General features: G+C 39.8%; 1 protein-coding gene across 1 annotated transcript in view; it reads right to left on the bottom strand.

Moving 5' to 3' along the window:
• LOC100410141 (DNA repair protein REV1-like) overlaps positions 1 to 19,844 on the bottom strand; it is a 54,229-nt gene that overhangs the window by 9,800 nt on the left and 24,585 nt on the right. The window contains 3 exon segments of the mRNA XM_078348356.1: positions 418 to 590; positions 2,116 to 2,201; positions 2,204 to 2,335. Of these exon segments, the coding sequence (XP_078204482.1) occupies positions 418 to 590; positions 2,116 to 2,201; positions 2,204 to 2,335 (391 nt within the window).

Below are 19,844 nucleotides of genomic sequence, written 5' to 3'. Positions count from 1 at the left end.
AAGTGCTGGGATTACAGGCATGAGCCACTGTACCTGGCCTGCATTATTGTTTTTAAGAACTACACTGAAATTTCCCTAAGGAACAAAGTTTCGCCAAGTCCAAAAACTATAGAAGTCCCTTTGGTCTGCAGCCTTGCCTTTCTGTCCATGCAGTCAAGTTAACAGCCTGAAGACCCCAAGCAAGGGCTGCCAAGGTCAGGAATGCTGTCAAACCAACCTCCACGTGGGTAGACCTGGCTGAAACCTAGTGTGTTAACCTAAGTGGAATGCCTTGGACTAATGCCTGCTTCTACAGAACGCCAGGTAACATGGGTTTACAGCTCTTTATTCAAACTCCTTAGTTTTCTTCATTTTCTATTACTTATAACAACCTGTACTGAAATATAATTACCAATATTCTTTTTGAGATGAGCTTACCTGGCAATGTCATCACAAATTCCATGGCCTCCAAATTTTGCAGTTTCTACAGGAGCCCCAGGCTTTTGTACCATGATTTTTAGAGTTAGACATTTATCCTTCATGCCAGTGGCTTCTAGTCTTCTTTGAATTTCTTCTGAAAGACTCAGAAGAAAAGCTTCTGCCTCTTTTGGCTGTGGAAAGGCAAACATGAAGAAACTTCCATTCCACTTTACTATGTACCTAATAATTGTTTGTAAGTATTTTAACTTTGAGTATTAAACATGTTGGTCACTCACTATCATGCTCAGCATCTATTAAAAAAAAATGTGGGCCAGCCACAGTGGCTCACGCCTGTAATCCCAGCACTTTGGGAGGCCAAGGGGGTCAGGAGATCGAGACCATCCTGACCAACATGGTGAAACCCCACCTCTATGAAAATATAAAAATTATCTTGATGTGGTGGGGCACACCTGTAGTCTCAGCTACTTGGGAGGCTGAGGCAGGAGAATCACTTGAACCCAGGAGGCAGAGTTTGCAGTGAGCTGAGACAGTGCCACTGTACTCCAGCCTACTGACAGAGTGAAACTCCATCTCAAAAAAAAAAAGGGACTAGGCATGGTGGCTCAAGCCTGTAATCCCAGCACTTTTAGAGGCTGAGGCAGGCAAATTGCCTGAGATCTGGAGTTTGAGACCAGCCTGGCCAATGTGGTGAAACCCTATCTCTACTAAAAATGCAAAAACTAGCTGGACATGGTGGCAGGCACCTGTAATCCCAGCTACTCAGGAGGTAGAAGAATTGCTGGAACCCAGTAGACAGAGGTGGCAGTGAGCTGAGATTGCGCCACTGCACTCCAGACTGGGTGACAGAGGGAGACTCCATCTCAAAAAAAAATGAAAAAAGAAGGAGGAGGAGGAGGAGGAGGAGGAAGAGGAGGAGGAGGAGGAGAAGAAGAAAACAACATTTGGAATACCCTCAACTATTAAATAAAAATACCCACCTTCTTAACAAAGTAAAAGTAATGAGTACTTTAAAAGATATTTTTCCTTTCTTTCTTTTCTATGCCATCAATGACTTATTGAAATTATTTTGTAATTATGGTAATAAGCTATGCTAATAAATTATGTGTTCCAACACTGCTATAGCCCAACCATCCTCTATCTCCATGCCCAAGGAAACAAACTCCTGAGGTCCACAGTGTAGGCACGAGAGTATAATTAACTCATCACATTTCAAATCCTTATGATATGGTGTCATTTGTACATACAAATTCAAGACACATTCAAATCCATAATCTGAAGGAAAATGGAAACTACTCAGCCATCTGTGCTGCAGCTTTCCAAAAGCATGCAAAAGGAGAGGTTCACTGAAACTTAATTTTAACTACAGCTTAAAAAGCATTTCAACATTAAAAAATATTTTTCTCATTTTTTTCACTGTAAATGAGAATAATTATAATCTCGAGTTTTCTAAAAACTGGCCCCCAAAGCATAATCTTTTAGTATATTTCCCCAAAAGCTAGGTTTCCTCAGTCTCAATCCTATCTTAGGCTATACCTTATCACACACTGCCTTTAAAGACCTTCTTGAGGCTCTGGGAATACAACAGTTTTAAGACTTAATTTCAAGCATCAAGAGTCCTATGGTTTCATTAGAGAGGTAGGACTGTGTAAAAATGTAAAGAACAACAGATGGTAAAATCTGTTCAATGATCAGTACCTGAGTAAATCTGATTCCATAGTTGATCTCAGCTGAAACAGATTTTCTCTCCTTTTCAGTTCGAACTGGTCTATCATCCAAGCCACGCAGAATCTATAAAGCATCTGACCTGTTTTGGGACCAAATTCTTTCTGAAGTTTTGCCATGGTCATATACTGCAAGTCTCCATACGTTTTAATTCCTAAAGATGCCAACTTAGATTCCATTGAACATCCAACTCCTAGGAAAGGGAATATATGTAGTTCTTTAAGTATGCAGAATAAGCTACTAATAACAATGGTATTAATACAAAATACCCACCATCTATGCACAAGACAACTAATTTAAAATAATTTTTAAAGTCTTTAGGTGACATAACGAGAGCATCCTTAGGCTGAAGAATTTTTTTGGTGCCAAATCATGCTAATAGGAGTATTTCTAGAATCTACTCCTCAATTTGGACTCCACATATAGATGAACCAGAGACTTTTAAAATATATGTAACTCAAGTTATCAAAAATGTCACTTTCCTTATTAGTGAATAATATTAAAATATCTATCTTATTTACAAAATCATCTAAGAAATCAACTGTCATTTAAACAAGTCTATAGTGTGACTTACAGATACATTAGCTGACTCACAGAATGTAAGGGACTCTATCATGATTGCGGTCATCACCAAATTTCACAATGGTTTCAGCTTCAGTTTTTCAGTGAAAAACAGAACAAGAATTCAAAAAATGGGCCCAAATCCAACAATGCTACGTGCTATCATCCTGAACAAAAGTAGTACCACTGACCTGAGGATGAAGGATCTTAAGCAAACCAACTGGTGGTTCTCTCTGAAGAGATATTAACCCTCCTACAGCTGGGTCAGCAGGTAGCAGTCCCTGTGTCCTATTCTGTAAGACATAAGGTTTGAGTCCCACCCAAAAGATACTGATAAACTCTGTTGCTCTAAGTTGGAGTCTTGGTTTTCTTCAATTTGCCCTAAATGCTTTAAAAAGGTATACAAAAATCTGGGAAAGAGGTTTGGAGTAACCTAAGGAAACTATAATGATTATTATTAAAATGGATCCACACCATCAAGTAAAAATTTTGCATCAATGAGGAAAAGACAGTGTTGTGTTTCTAGTCTTCTGTAAGAAATTATCAAAAGAGAACTCAGGCTGGGTGCAGTGGTCACACCTGCAATCCCAATACTTTGGGAGGCCAAGGCAGGATGACTTCTGGAGGCCAGGAGTCTGAGTTTGAAGACAACCTGGGCAACTATGGGAGACCCTGTCTCTACAAAACAGAAAAAAGAATTAGCCGGGTGTGGTGGTACACTCCTGTAGTCCCAGCTACATGGCAGGCTGAGTCGGAAAAATCCCTTGAGCCCAAGAGTTCGAGGCCGCAGTGAGCTATGAACCTGCCATTTCGTTCCAGCCTGGGTGACAGAGCAAGACCCTGTCTTTAAAAAAGAGAACTCAGAGTGAAGTCTGCTAACTTCTGTTCATTGTTATTATTGTTATTTCTAACTCCTATCCTTCTTAGTGGTCTTCAGTAGCAGAACAACTATCTAGTCCAAGTTCTGCCAGGAAAATCTCTGGAACCAGTATATAACACAAGTTTACGAAGTCGTCAATGTGTGTCACACAAGTTTAAACCCAGATACTTTATTCCTTAATGGAAGTGAGATGAAAAGGTGTTAAGGGTGCTGGTTCACATTTGTGCCATTTTTAAATCAAAGCCAGAACAAAGGCCAAGTAAATACCAAAGACCCTGAGTTAACAAACAAACAAAATCTTCCAGAGAAGTACCATTCACCAAAAGGTAAAATTTTAAGTGAAACCTAAGTGTTTTCCAAAATGGGGAGGAGAAACACAAGAGAACAGACAAATCACATACTTGGTTGGTCAAAGGCAGACAGACGCTTTGCACAGCTATTTGCTTTTCGGAAAGGCTTTCTGCCTCCCTTTTTGTATATCTGTTTTGTCATAAACTTCTTAGCATCAGGGAAGACATTCTGTCTCTCTTTTTTCTTTCCCATTATTGCCTCAATTTCCACTCCCATAATCTGACCATGATCTTTCCCTTACAGTTCTGGGGAGCCAATCTGTTCTCAGGAACTTGCAAGATTAGCAAGAGACAATCATCATTCTGGATTGTGTTAGTGTGTGCATGTGTTGGGGTGGATTGGCATGGGGAGAAACCCATAGTTTTTTAGAGTATCTTTAGTATATTAGAACAAAATTATTATGCACTACAGGTGTAAAGGAAAGGCTATATTAAACATCACCAAGTTAAACATAATCAATCTAATCTAAGTGGAATGTCCCCGTAGGAAAGAAGCACAGCTCTTCTCTACACAAGCTCATCTGATGGAATGAAATGACCTAAACTGGAGGTCGGGGAGGGAGGCAGGGGGTGTGTTCTATCTCCAACTCCTATTATTTTTCAGTTGGGGTGTGAAAATTAAGCTTGGAGATAGGACCAAAACCTTTAAGAGGGCTGCTAGTTTTAACTAAATGCCTCAATTAAGCAGGTATTTCTCAGGTAAAGATGGAAACTCTATGGAAAAAGTAAATGGGGTTCCAGGTCCAAAAAGTGAAGCCACCTATTAAAAGAAAAGTGGAGACCACTAAAGATGGCGCAGTGAGAACAACCCAGGATTGAAGCTCTCGGTGAACGCGTGGAGGGTGAGTCAGGACCACATTTTAAGACGGACATTTCTTGCCCACAGAACAGGGAAACTCCCAGGTGTAAAAAAGACACGGGGTGCCAGCACAGCAGTTTTGGCTAGTGCACCTGGCGGCTGGTGCAGCCAGCGGCCAGTGCTGCAGCACAGCGGCGCTCCACAGAGCTCTGCACAAAGCGCACGGGTCCAGGTGCCGTGTTTAACAGGCAATCTGAGACTTGAGAGGGCAGATTGGCATATGCATCTGATTGAATGGGACATAGACAGTGAGCCAGGCCAGGAGATTCCAGGGAAACGGCGTCTGAGCCAGGGCAGTGGGACAAACAAAATGGCAATTCCAAACGCTCCAGGTGGAGATTTTCACTATGGGCACAGCGGAACCCAGGACGGTGCAGTTCAGTGGAAGAGGGGCATTTGCCATTACCGAGGCAACCCGCCCCTACTGAGGTACACTCCCATTGCTGATGCAGCCTGCTGTTGCGAGGCAACCCGCCACAACAGAGCGACTCCGCCGCAGGGCATAGCCCGTGGCACAGGGCAGAGACCACAGCAGCAGGGTAGAGCCTGCAGCAACAGGACGGACCTCATACCAGCAGGGTGGAGCCTCGGCAGGCAAATAGTGACTAGACTGCCTCCTAGCTGGGCAGGAGAGCGCAACGGACACATAAAGAAAACCCCAGGAGGCTGAGGCAGGAGAATTGCCTGAACCCAGAATGCGGAAATTGCGGTGAGCCTAAGATCACGCCATTGTACTCCAGCCTGGCTAACAAGAGTGAAACTCCATCTCAAAAAAAGAAAAAGACAACCCCAACCCCCCGAGACAGAGCATCTGAGAAAAAAAGGGTTTTTTTATAAGTTCTGCTGCAGCAGAATTAAATGTAGCAGCCTAACAGCCCTGAATAAAAAACAGAGCTCACAGATCAGCACTTGAGCTCCTATTAACTATAGACTGTCTCTTCAAGCAGCTCCCTGACCCCTCTATATCCAGAAGACTGACATTTGGCAGGCATCATTCTGGGACAAAGATAGCAGAAAAAGAAACTGGTAGCATCCCTCACTGTTCCACAGCCGCTATAGGTGCAACCCAGAGAAGCAGGGCCTACAGTGGACCTCAGCAGTCGTACAGTGGAGGGGCTAGACTGGTAGAAGGAAAACCAAGTAACAGAAATAATTAATCATCAACAATCTGGGCGTCCACTCAGAGATCCAATCGAAAAGTCAGCAACTAATCAGACGACAGGTGGATAAATCCACAAACATGGGAAGAAACCAGCGCAAAAAGGAGGAAAACACCCGAACCCAGAACACTGCGACTTCCACAAAGGACCAAAACTCCTCATCAGCAAGAAAACAAAGCTGGACGGAGAATGACTGTGATGAAATGACGGAATTAGACTTCAGAAGGCGGATAATGAAAAACTTTTGTGAGCTAAAAGAACACGTTTTAAATCAATGCAAAGAAACTAAGAACCTTGAAAAAAGATTAGAGGAAATGATAACAAGAATGGATAACTTAGAGATGAATGTGAATGAATTGAAGGAGCTGAAAAACACAATATGAGAACTTCGTGAAGCATGCACAAGTTTCAACAGCCGAATTGACCAAGCAGAAGAAAGAATATCAGAAGGCGAAGATCAACTCAATGAAATAAAACGAGAAACCAAGATTAGAAAAAAAATCACAAAAAGGAATGAACAAAGTCTCCAAGAAACGTGGGACTATGTGAAGAGACCTAACCTACGTTTGATAGGTGTACCAGAATGTGACGAAAAGAATGAATCCAAGCTGGAAAATACTCTTCAAGACATCATCCAGGAAATTTTTACCCACCTAGAAGGCAGGCCAACACTCAAATGCAGGAAATACAGAGAACACCACAGAGATATTCCGCAAAAAGAGCAACCCCAAGGCACATAATCGTCAGATTCACCAGGGTTGAAATAAAGGAGAAAATACTAAGGGCAGCCAGAGAGAAGGGTCGGGTCACCCACAAAGGGAAGCCCATCAGACTCACAGCAGATCTCTCAGCAGAAACTCTACAAGCCAGAAGAGAGTGGGGGCCAATATTCAACATCCTTAAGAAAAAGAACTTTAACCCAGAATTTCATATCCAGCCAAACTGAGCTTCATAAGTGAAGAAAAAATAAAATCCTTTGCAAACAAGCAAGTACTCAGAGATTTTGTCACCACCAGGCCTGCTTTACAAGAGCTCCTGAAAGAGGCACTACACATAGAAAGGAACAACCAGTACCAGTCATTCCAAAATCACACGAAATGCTAAAAAGCATCAACATAATGAAGAATCTACATCAACTGACAGGCAAAACAGCCAGCTACCATCAAAATGGCAGTATCAAATTCACACATAACAATATTGACCCTAAATGTAAATGGACTAAATGCACCAATCAAAAGACACAGACTGGCAAATTGGATAAAAAAACAAAACCCATCAGCGTGCTGTATCCAGGAAACCCATCTCACATGCAAGGATACACAAAGCCTCAAAATAAAGGGATGGAGGAAGATTTACAAAGCAAATGGAGTGCAACAAAAAGCAGGAGTTGCAATTCTCATCTCTGATAAAATAGACTTTAAAGCAACAAAGATCAAAAGAGACAAACAAGGCCATTACATAATGGTAAAAGGATTGATATAACAAGAAGAGCTAACGATCCTAAACATATATGGACCCAATACAGGAGCACCCAGATACACAAGGCAAGTTCTTAATGACTTACAAAGAGACTTAGACTCCCACACAATAATAGTGGGAGACTTTAACACTCCACTGTCAATATTAGACAGATCAACCGGACAGAAAATCAACAAGGATATCCAGGGCTTGAACTCAGACCTGGAACAAGCAAACCTGACAGATATTTACAGAACTCTCCACCCCAAATCCACAGAATATACATTCTTCTCAGCACCACATCACACCAACTCGAAAATTGACCACACAATTGGAAGTAAAGCACTCCTCAGCAAATGCAGAACAACTGAAATCATAACAAACAGTCTCTCAGACCACAGTGCAATCAAGTTAGAACTCAGAATTTAGAAACCAACCCAGAACCGCACAGCTTCATGGAAACTGAACAACTGGCTCTTGAATGTTGACTGGATAAACAATGAAATGAAGGCAGAAATAAAGAAGTTCTTCAAAACCAATGAGAACGAAGACACAACATGCCAGAACCTCTGGGACACATTTAAAGCAGTTTCTAGAGGAAAGTATATAGCAATAAGTGCCCATATGAGGAGAATGGAGAGATCCAAAATTGACACCCTATCATCAAAATTGAAAGCGTTAGAGGAGCAAGATCAAAAAAACTCAAAACCTGCAGAAGACAAGAAATAACTAAGATCAGAGCTGAACTGAAGGAGATTGAGACACGAAAAACCCTTCAAAAAATCAATAAATCCAACAGCTGGTTTTTTAAAAAGATCAACAAAATAGACAGACCACTAGCCAGATTGATTAAAAAGAAAAGAGAGAACAACCAAATAGATGCAATAAAAAATCATAAAAGGGAAATCACCACAGATTCCACAGAAATTCAAACCATCATCAGAGAATATTACAAACAACTCTATGCACATAAACTAGTAAACCTGGAAGAAATGGATAAATTCCTGGACTCCTGTGTCTTCCCAAGCCTAAACCAGGACGAAGCGGAAACTATGAATAGACCAATAACAAGGTCAGAAGTCGAGGCAGCAATTAAGAGCCTACCACACAAAAAAAGCCCAGGTCCAGACGGGTTCACAGCCGAATTCTACCAGACACACAAAGAGGAGCTGGTACCATTCCTTCTGAAATTCTTCCAAATAATCCAAAAAGAGGGAATCCTTCCCAAATCATTTTATGAGACCAACATCATCCTGATACCAAAACCCGGCAGAGACCCAACAAGAGAAGAAAACTTCAGGCCAATATCCATGATGAACATAGATGCAAAAATCTTCAATAAAATATTGGCAAGCCGATTGCAACAGCAAATCAAAAGCTTATCCATCATGATCAAGTAGGATTCATCCCGGGGATGCAAGGCTGGTTCAACATATGCAAGTCTGTAAACGTAATTCACCACATAAACAGAACCATAAACAAAAACCACATGATTATCTCAATTGACACAGAGAAGGCATTCGACAAAATTCAACAGCCCTTTATGCTAAAAACCCTCAATAAACTCGGTATCGATGGAACGTATCTCAAAGTAATAGAAGCTATTTACGACAAACCAACAGCCAATATCATACTGAATGGGCAAAAACTGGAAGCATTCCCTTTGAAATCCGGCATTAGAGAAGGATGCCCTCTTTCACCACTCCTATTCAATATAGTACTGGAAGTTCTAGCCAGAGCAATCAGGCAAGAAAAAGAAATAAAGGGTATTCAAATAGGAAAGGTGGAAGCCAAATAGTCTCTATTTGCAGACGACATGATAGTATACCTAGAAGACCCCATCGCCTCAGCCCAAAAACTCCTGAAACTGATAAGCAACTTCAGCAAAGTCTCAGGATATAAAATCAATGTGCAAAAATCACAAGCATTTGTCTACACAAATAACAGACTTAAAGAAAGCCAAATCAAGAACGAACTGCCATTCACAATTGCTAAAATATAAAATACCTAGGAATACAACTCACAAGGAATGTAAGGGACCTCTTCAAGGAAAACTACAAAACACTGCTCAACAAAATAAGAGAGAACACAAACAGATGGAGAAATATTCCATGTTCATGGTTAGAAAGAATTAATATCGTGAAAATGGCTATACTGCCCAAAGTAATTTACAGAATCAATGCTATCCCCATCAAGCTACCATTGACTTTCTTCACAGAACTGGAAAAAACCACCATGAACTTCATATGGAACCAAAAGAGACCCCGCATAGCCAAGACAATTCTAAGCAAAAAGAACACAGCGGGGGGCATCACATTACTGGATTTCAAACTATACTACAAGGCTACGGTAATCAAAACAGCATGGTACTGGTACCAAAACACAGATATAGACCAATGGAACAGAACAGAGGCATCGGAGGCAACACAACATATCTACAACCATACAGTCTTTGATAAACCTGACCAAAACAAGCAATGCGGAAAGGATTCCCTGTTTAACAAATGGTGTTGGGAAAACTGGCTAGCCATGCAGAAAGCAGAAACTGGACCCCTTCCTGACACCTTACACTAAAATTAACTCCAGATGGATTAAAGAATTAAACATAAGACCTGGCACCATAAAAACTCTATAAGAAAATCTAGGCAAAACCATCCAGGACATAGGAGTAGGCAAGAACTTCATGAACAAAACACCAAAAGCATTGGCAACAAAAGCCAAAATAGACAAATGGGACCTAATGAAACTCCACAGCTTCTGCATGGCAAAAGAAACAGTCACTAGAGTGAATCGGCGATCAACAGAATGGGAAAAAAATGTTTGCAGTTTACGCATCTGACAAAGGGCTGATATCCAGAATTTACAAAGAACTCAAACAGATTTACAGGAAAAAAACAAACAAGCCCATTCAAAAATGGGCAAAGGATATGAACAGACACTTTACAAAAGAAGACATAGATGAGGCCAACAATCATATGAAAAAATGCTCATCATCACTGGTCATCAGAGAGATGCAAATCAAAACCACATTGAGATACCATCTCATGCCAGTTAGAATGGCGATCATTAAAAAAATCTGGAGACAACAGAGGCTGGAGAGGATATGGAGAAAAAGAAACACTTTTACACTGTTGGTGGGAGTGTAAATTAGTTCAACCATTGTGGAAGACAGTGTGGCGATTCCTCAAGGCCTTAGAAATAGAAATTCCATTTGACCCAGCAATCCCATTACTGGGTATATATCCAAAGGACAATAAATCGTTCTACTATAAGGACACATGCACACGAATGTTCATTGCAGCACTGTTTACAATAGCAAAGACCTGGAATCAACCCAAATGCCCATTGATGATAGACTGGATTGGGAAAATGTGGCACATATACACCATGGAATATCATGCAGCAATCAGAAATGAGTTCGTGTCATTTGTAGGGACATGGATGAATCTGGAGAACATCATTCTCAGCAAACTGACACAAGAACATAAAATGAAATACCACATATTCTCACTCATAGGCGGGTGATGAAAAATGAGAACACATGGACACAGGGAGGGGAGTAGTAAACACTGGGGTCTATTGGGGGGAAAAGGGGAGGGCCAGTGGGGGGGGAGCTGGGGAGGGATAGCCTGAAGAGAAATGCCAAATGTGGGTAAAGGGGAGAAAGGAAGCTAAACACACTGCCATGTGTTTACCTATGCAACTGTCTTGCACGTTCTGCACATGTAGCCCAAAACCCAAAATGCAATAAAAAATTTTAAAAAATAAATTAATAAAGTCCTCTCCCATTCAAAAATATCTAATTATTTTATTTCATGCTTCAAAAGACAATAAAAATGACAATGCCCAATTTCTTTTGGTTCCCACTACAGGACCTATTGGTTCTCATCAAGGAACTAGTAAGTTGTTTCTTTAAAGGTATCTAGCACTGGTGAGGGGCTGTGGGGGGCATGAATAAAATGATTAAGGCTAAAACCATTTCTTTCCATAAGAGGTCTGTAACATTTAAATCACTGGCCTGACTGGCATGCCTCAATCAACTTCAAAAGATTATGGTTCAAAAAATTATATAAAAGTAATGACCAAATTATTCATTAAGAATTATAACACACAAATTCTACATACCGGACCTCATAACTACAGGATGCAATTTCAGCCTTTGACAAAACAGAATCAATTCCATTTATTTGTCCAGAATCTGGATTCTCCCACATTGATGAATCTGGTATATCTGCTTTAAAAATAATAAAACAGAAAATTTAATGGTGAAATGTTATAAACTGATTTTCTCTAACTTTTTCAAGAAAATTGTTTTCCATTATTTTCATATAAAAAGGTTTAGAAAATTCCAAATACAGTTATCTTTACTGATATTATCTCCTTATCTAATAAAAGGCAACTCTGTAACTTTAAAATGGTTTGCTTCAATTATAGTCTTCATCAGCAGATAAAAACTTATAATAAATTCAAAGTGTCCTGAGAGTTTAAAAAAAAATACACCAAAAGATAAAAATAAAATATTCTGTAACATACAGTCCCTTGAGGTGGACATTGATGAGAAGTGATCAGGGAGCTGAATCCCCTCTGATAGCCTTACAAGAACTGTGCGGCTCTCTGTAATGAGGAAAAGTTAATGAAAAATACAAATTTCTCTGAATATTCTTTGCTGTTTCCTAAAAGAACTATCTGTAGAACTTAGAGCTAATTAACATGTACAACAAACATGAAATTCCTACCAGCCATCTGATCAAACAATAATTTAGTAGGCCACAAACCATGAAGAGGTTTTATCCTAAATTCAAGCTTTTTCTTTTGAACGCTCATCACATTATCCCCCGCTTCACATTATTTTCTGCTACAGGTAATTTTACTTTTGGTTTAATAATGCATGTTCAATTAAAAACATTCAAGTGTGATCAGAATATCAATGCTTTGGAGAACACAACTGTAGCCTAGTGTGGCTCACCAACATCTCTTAATATCCAAACCAAATTTACAACTTAATACAAGAATACAAAAGCACACACTCTGGAGAGCCTACTGGCTGCATGCCACTTTACTTCCTTTATTGCCTTTAGCTTCATGAGGAATTGAGAAATAGATTAAAACATGACTTCAGTCATAGGTCTTTTGGGATACTATTAGGTTCCAAGAACAGTATGCTGTAAAAAAAACTTAATCACATTATAAAACCACAATCTCAGCCACATCTCTACTATTATAAACAAAAATACCATCAGTAAAACAAAACCAAAATATACCACTTCAGCTATTCCAGACAAATCTATTTTGTGTACACTGTAACAACATATAACTTACAAACCCAGCATTTCTCTTCAGTTTATTTTAGACTTGTTCTGTGAAAAGTCAGCCAAATTAATGCACCACCAGGAAAACTGGAAAATCTCTGGTTTCATGGACTTAAACAATTCTTCTTGGTTTGACCAGTAATCATCAACATTTTTCATCTAACTATGCAACCCATACAAGCATTTCTGGATTTCAGCAACCATGTATCAACAGCATAAATGCAAATCAAACTGATTGGCATCTCAGTGGGGTCAAATCCTACTTGTTTCAAAATAGCAGTGTGTATTGTGAGCTATAGTTTCTGACATATGAATAAAGTATGCTAGCTATATGGTTACAAACTAAAGACAGAATCCCAAGCAGATTACCCAGTGTTGCTGGAGGGTTTTAAAAGGCTAAACATAAATTTTAATAGTCCATTCATCTAAGCTGAAAATCTGTTAAGAATTTCAGGACTGTAAGTATCACACTTCAACAGAGGGTACAACTAGACTCCAAAAAAAAGGAGCGCTCAAGTTTGAACAGCCACAACCAACTGCTTTTCAAAGGTGTAACCGTGAGTTATGCCTTACAAGTTGGAGAATTACCATACTTTGATATCTGAAGGGCTAGTTATCTAAGATACTGTCTTGAAAATAACAGAAAACTTATGCTTGAGGAGAGAACAGTCTCTGTGGTCCATGCGCCCCCAGTGCCCTGGCCTGAGAGGCAGCACCATTGTGTTCCTATCCATTGGGCTGGCTGACCTGTTCCACAGTGCAGCAGAGTGCGTGGGTTCCTCCAGGAGTAGAATGAGTGGCTTCATGTGAGATTCAGGGAAATGCAGGGATACACTCTCCTCACTGGAGGGCAAAGTGGAGAACTGCTCTTCAAAAATTGACAAACTAGACAGGCACATGGAGAATGTGGAGGAATGGTTGGAGAAATCAGAGGCCAGGACCCAAGTCTGAGAAAAAGAAATTGTTGAGAATAAATCTATGACTAATACGACTTTTAAAACTGTTGTTCTTTTTTTTTTATATATATACAGAGTTTTGCTCTTGTTACCCAGGCTGAAGTGCAATGGCAAGATCTAGGCTCACCACAACCTGCGCCTCCTGGGTTCAGGCAATTCTCCTGCCTCAGCCTCCTGAGTAGCTGGGATTACAGGCACGCACCCCATGCCCCAGCGTATTTTTTGCATTTTTAGTAGAGATGGGGTTTCACCATGTTGACCAGGATGGTCTTGATCTCTTGACCTCATGATCCACCCACCTCGGCCTCCCAAAGTGCTGGGATTACAGGCTTGAGCCACTGTGCCCAGCCCTAACTGTTGTTCTTTAGAATGAAAACTGAAGTTGTTGAAGGAATAGAAAACATCTGCATCCTGGAAATCCAGGAAAGAGTAAAAGGCCCCAACCATGACATTTGGAGCATAAATTGTTCCAAACAAAGAGATCATCAATGAGAACTGTCACTTATGAGTACTGCTCAGGAAGCAGCCTCCAAAAGAAGTTATGGATGGATGAGATCCGCTGGTTGCACTGGTCTAATTAAAGAACTTTTGGATATGACAACTAAGAAACTAAAGTTTCAAAAAGGACTAAGGATGCTATTTGTCCTAATATTTTGCCTAGACGTATAAGCCAAACATTAGAACTGATCTTTTTTTTTTTTTCAAAACTAGTGCACAGAAGACAATGATTCTAATTCCTAAACTGATCTTCAATATTTTTATATTTAGTGCCATGTCTGATAATAACCCAGAGAGAGAAAGGTCAGGGAATAACAAGCAAAGGGAAACAAGGCACTAAAAAAGTTCTGAGCACAGCTTAGCTGTAATCAAATTTTATAATAAAGGACAATCTATTCATTTTAGATGTAGCAAATATTTTGGTGAGCTGCTAATGGGTGAAAAGGCTTAGGATATAAAAGTAAATGACATGAGATTAAAGTAAGAGTATAAAATACAAACTGTCATATCACCTTTTCTAGTGACCGGACAATCTCCTTTTGACAGTTTTCAATGGTAAGTGAAATATAAATATTTCCCCTAATATGTACCTTCTGGTTTACCACCCACATTTTTATGTGAAGAGGATGTAATTATAGAATGTATTAAAATGTTATAAAAATCAGGTGGCTAAATTGATGAAGACATTTAAGTAACCAATGACAGTACTGTTTTAATAAACCATTTATAGTAAGATTGTTTCTAACAGAAGGAAAGACCAAAGAGGACTAGCTCTCTTCAACTCCTAAGGAACAATTGCTTAAGGTCAACATTTTAAATGCAGACTGCCAATAAAAAGATGTGTGTAACAAGACTACTCACCAGAGAGACTCTGAACACTGAAGATGCTACTGCACGTATACACATGGTGGCTCTTCTTCTTTCAACATTCTTTAGTAAATATTTCATAAATGCCTAACATATGACAAGTATTGTGTACTTCCTTAAACTACTTATTTTTTATCTTATAACTTACGATTTCATCTGTTTAGTAGCACACAGAAAATACAGAAAGAAAAACCAATCTACCACAAAACCATATTAGCAATACTTAAAAAAACTACCTAGACCATAATAAAACTAAATCTCAACAAGTTCAATAACAGCAACTCCAGACCTACTCATGCCACACAAAATTCTAGAATCTCAGAAATCTCTGAAAAGATTTAAATACCAAGAAAAATTTTATAAAACTTGAAATAAATGTACACACAAAGCATAAATATGTATCTACAATTATGTTTTTTCATACTTAAGACCACATAAGCAGATTATCAAAACCAACAAAAAGACTATTATCCCAAAAAAGGTCCTCAGAGATATTCACTTGCTTTCCTTTTGCCTTAATTTCACTGAGGTCATTTGACAAGTCAGCTCAATGTTTTATAACTGACAACAAGGGCACTGAAATGACTGCAATAAAACTAAACTGCATGCCTTCCATTTCACTGTATATCTAACTCCTGACTACTTTATGGGAAATATTTTTCTGAGAAATTAATTTAAAAAAATTTTTTGGCTTTGCAAAACAACCGTGAGAAAACTAATCAGTTATCAAAAAATTAATTTCTAAGAAAACATTTCTCAGTGAATTTGCTCAGTGGAAAAATAATAGACACACGAAATCTTAATAAGTATTATGATTAGTACAACTTACAATTTTGCTTATTAATATCCAAAACTAAAAAGTCATGAGAGTCAACAACAAGGTTATATCTCTTAACAAATAGGTTCACTAAAGGCTACGGAGAATGATTACTAGTGTTCACTTTTAATTCCAATAAATTAAAAATTCTACCGTTTGTTATCCTACTTCCTCATACAAATCTTGAGAAACATAAACTTGAACATTCTTATTGTGATACAATGACCAAATGACTAGTAATTAGCTCTCAAGTTAGAGGCTTCTTTAATTATGCCCATAATTTTTATCCCCAATCTAAGTTCATAAAGAGCAAAGTAATCAAACCTTGTAAATCATTCTTCACTCTCTGCTTCAGGAAAACAGCCTCCAATTCAACAAAGCCTAACACTGATATCCTTAAAACCCCTGAATGAAAAAGCTAATTGCTACAATTCTGCTTTCATTTCTATAACAAACATACCAATAGCAAAATCCAAAAGCCATCCACAGGAGCACTAAGATTTCAAGAAGAGCTCATTTGTACCTGCTTTGCCTTTCAGGATTTTATTCTGGTAATACTGCCACTCCAGCTGGGGGTTAGCACCAGGACATAAGGTGCCCTTCCTGTGCCTCTGTTACTTGTAACTGCCATTGGTTTTCCTGTGAGGAAAAGATTAAATTATTTCTGTATCTGGGTACAGGACTGTTAACAAAATGTAAGTGAAAATTTTTCAAAAGATTTTTAAAACATGTCCTTTTTTTTTCTTTAGCTTTACCTAGACATAAATACTTTAAAGATTATCAATCACCATGTAAGTGTCATCTAAGTTTCTTAGCTCCTCCAAAAAAAGCCAATTATTTGTGACTGTTTTGATACATTTATTCAACCTGAAAGCAGCAGTCAACTCAGCCTTCCATGGCTTTCATTTGATTTCTTATTGTAGAAAACAGGCAACTCAAGAGCCTCGATCCAGACTGAAGTGGTGGGGAAAGAAAAACTAAATATATATTTTTTTGTATTTCTAGTATCAGAAAAGTAGAGTTAACATCTATACTTATCTCTCAATTGTACAGCAACAGAAACTAAATATATATGCACAGAAATCACAATCTGACTTAACATATCATCAAACAACAGCATACAGCCCCCCTCAGTTTTTGCTTTGGTAACAACTTACTTTCCTGTATCTTTTCATTTTGTATGTGTGTTGTTATAAGATTACTATAATTTTATAAGGCAATAGCATAGATGACAAATATGTATTTGCTAAGTGCATTGTTTTGAGGACCAAGAAATAAAATAAAATCAACAATGCATTAACAAGTCTGGCCGGGCATCGTAACTCATGCCTGTAATCCCAGCACTTTGGGAGGCTGAGGTGGGGGGATCACCTGAGGTCAGGAGTTTCAGACAAGCCTGGCCAACATGGTGAAACCCCATCTCTACTAAATATATAAAAGTTAGCTGGGCGTGGTGGTGTGCACCTGTAACCCCAACTACTCAGGAGACTGAGGCAGGAGAATCACTTGAACCTGGGAGGCAGAGGTTGCAGTGAGCCGAGATCATGCCACTGTACTCCAGCCTGGGCAACAACAGTAAACCTCCATCTCAGAAAAAAAAAAAGAAAAAGTTACTCTATGAAAATCAATTATTTAACATTCTGAAAACCCTTTCCAGAGCTTAAGGAGCAAACTACCCATGACAAAAAGAAACTCCTGGTTTTAACACAGCCATTGCTGTGCCATAGTGATTCCTTATTTAAAAAAAGAATTGATTACCGGAAGAAAACATTAACTCTTTCAGACAGAGGTAACCAGTGGAAAACCCAGAATGTATGCTTTTTAAAGTACTGACTAGTTCACAAATATCTGCAATTTCACTACAACAAAGACTAGCTGGATGACTTTAACATATTTCAGCAATACTCAATAATACTAAATTATCCTACAATCAAAAAGTTGGGAGCAGACCAACTCAAGATGGTGCGGTGAGAACGACCCAGGATTGAAGCTCTCAGTGAACGTGCTGAGGGTGAGTCAGGGCCGAATTTCTGGACGTATCTTTGTTGTCCACAGAAAGGGGAAATTTCCAGGTATAAAAGAGATGTGGACACCAGTGAAGCAGGTTTGGCTGGTGCAGCCAGCAGCCTGTGCAGCCGTCGGCCAGCGCTGCAGCACAGCGGCGCTCCACAGCACTCCGCCCAAAGTGCACTGGTCTGGGAGCGCTGTTGAACCGGAAATATGAGACTTGAGAGGGCAGATTGGGATATCCATCTGATTGAATGGGACTTGGACAGTGGGCCAGGCCAGGAGATTCCAGGGAAACGGCATTTGGGCCAGGGCAGTAGGATAAAGAAAATGGCAATTCCAAATGCTCTGGGTGGAGAGTTTCACTGCGGGCACAGCTGAACCCAGGATGGTGCAGCTCAGTGGGGGAGAAGCGTTTGCCATTACCGAGGCAATCCACCCCTACTGAGGTACACTCCCATTGCTGACGCACCCTGCCATTGCCGAAGCAAGCCACCACAAGATAGAGACTCAGCCGCAGGGCGTAGCTTGTGGCAGCAGGGCGGAGACCGCAGCAGCAGAGCAGAGCCTGCAGCAACAGAACAGACCTCACACCAGCAGGGCGGAGCCTCGGCAGGCAAATAGTGACTAGACTGCCTCCTAGCTGGGCAGGACAGTGAAACAGACACATAAAGAAAACCCCAACCCTCCAAGACAGAGCATCAGAAAAAAAGGGTTTTTTTTATGAGTTCAGCTGCAGCAGAATTAAATGTAGCAGCCTAACAGCCCTGAATGAAAAACAGACGACACAGATCAGATCAGCACTTGAGCTCCTATAAAGTACAGACTGTCTCCTCAAGCAGCTCCCTGACCCCTCTATATCCAGAAGACTGACATTTGGCAGGCATCATTCTGGGACAAAGATAGCAGAAAAAGAAACTGGTAGCATCCCTCACTGTTCCAGCCGCTATAGGTTAACCCAGACAAGCAGGGCCTACAGTGGACCTCAGCAGTCATACAGTGGAGGGGCTAGACTGGTAGAAGGAAAACCAAGTAACAGAAATAATTAATCATCAACAATCTGGGCATTCACTCAGAGATGTAATCGAAAAGTCAGCAACTACTCAGACGACAGGTGGATAAATCCACAAACATGAGAAGAAACCAGCACAAATAGAAGAAAAACACCCGAAACCAGAACACCACGACTCCCACAAAGGACCAAAACTCCTAACCAGCAAGGTAACAAAGCTGGACGGAGAATGACTGTGATGAAATGACGGAATTAGACTTCAAAAGGTGGATAATGAAAAACTTTTGCGAACTACAAGAACATGTTTTAAATCAATGCAAAAAAACTAAGAACCTTGAAAAAAGATTCGAGAAAATGATAACAAAAATGGATAACTTAGAGATGAATATGGATGAATTGAAGGAGCTGAAAAACACAATACGAGAACTTCGTGAAGCATGCACAAGTTTCAACAGCCGAATTGACCAAGCAGAAGAAAGAATATCAGAAGTCAAAGATCAACTCAATCAAATAAAACGAGAAACCAAGATTAGAGAAAAAAGCACAAAAAGGAATGAACAAAGTCTCCAAGAAATGTGGGATTATGTGAAAAGACCTAACCTACGTTTGATAGGTTTACCAGAAGGGGATGAAGAGAATGAATCCAAGCTGGAAAATACTCTTCAGGATATTATCCAGAAAAATTTCACCCACCTAGCAAGGCAGGCCAACACTCAAATGCAGGAAATACAGAGAACACCACATAGATATTCCACAAGAAGAGCAACCCCAAGGCACATAATCGTCAGATTCACCAGGGTTGAAATAAAGGAGAAAATACTAAGGGCAGCCAGAGAGAAAGGTCGGGTCACCGACAAAGGTAAGACCATCAGACTCAAAGCAGATTTCTCAGCAGAAACTCTACAAGCCAGAAGAGAGTGGAGGGCAATATTCAACATCCTTAAAGAAAAGAACTTTCAACCCAGAAT

Source organism: Callithrix jacchus, chromosome 14, assembly GCF_049354715.1.
Source record: "Callithrix jacchus isolate 240 chromosome 14, calJac240_pri, whole genome shotgun sequence".
Lineage (NCBI taxonomy): Eukaryota > Metazoa > Chordata > Mammalia > Primates > Cebidae > Callithrix > Callithrix jacchus.
The sequence above is the reverse complement of the archived record's forward strand: the minus strand, read 5'-3'. Positions and strand labels throughout refer to the sequence as shown.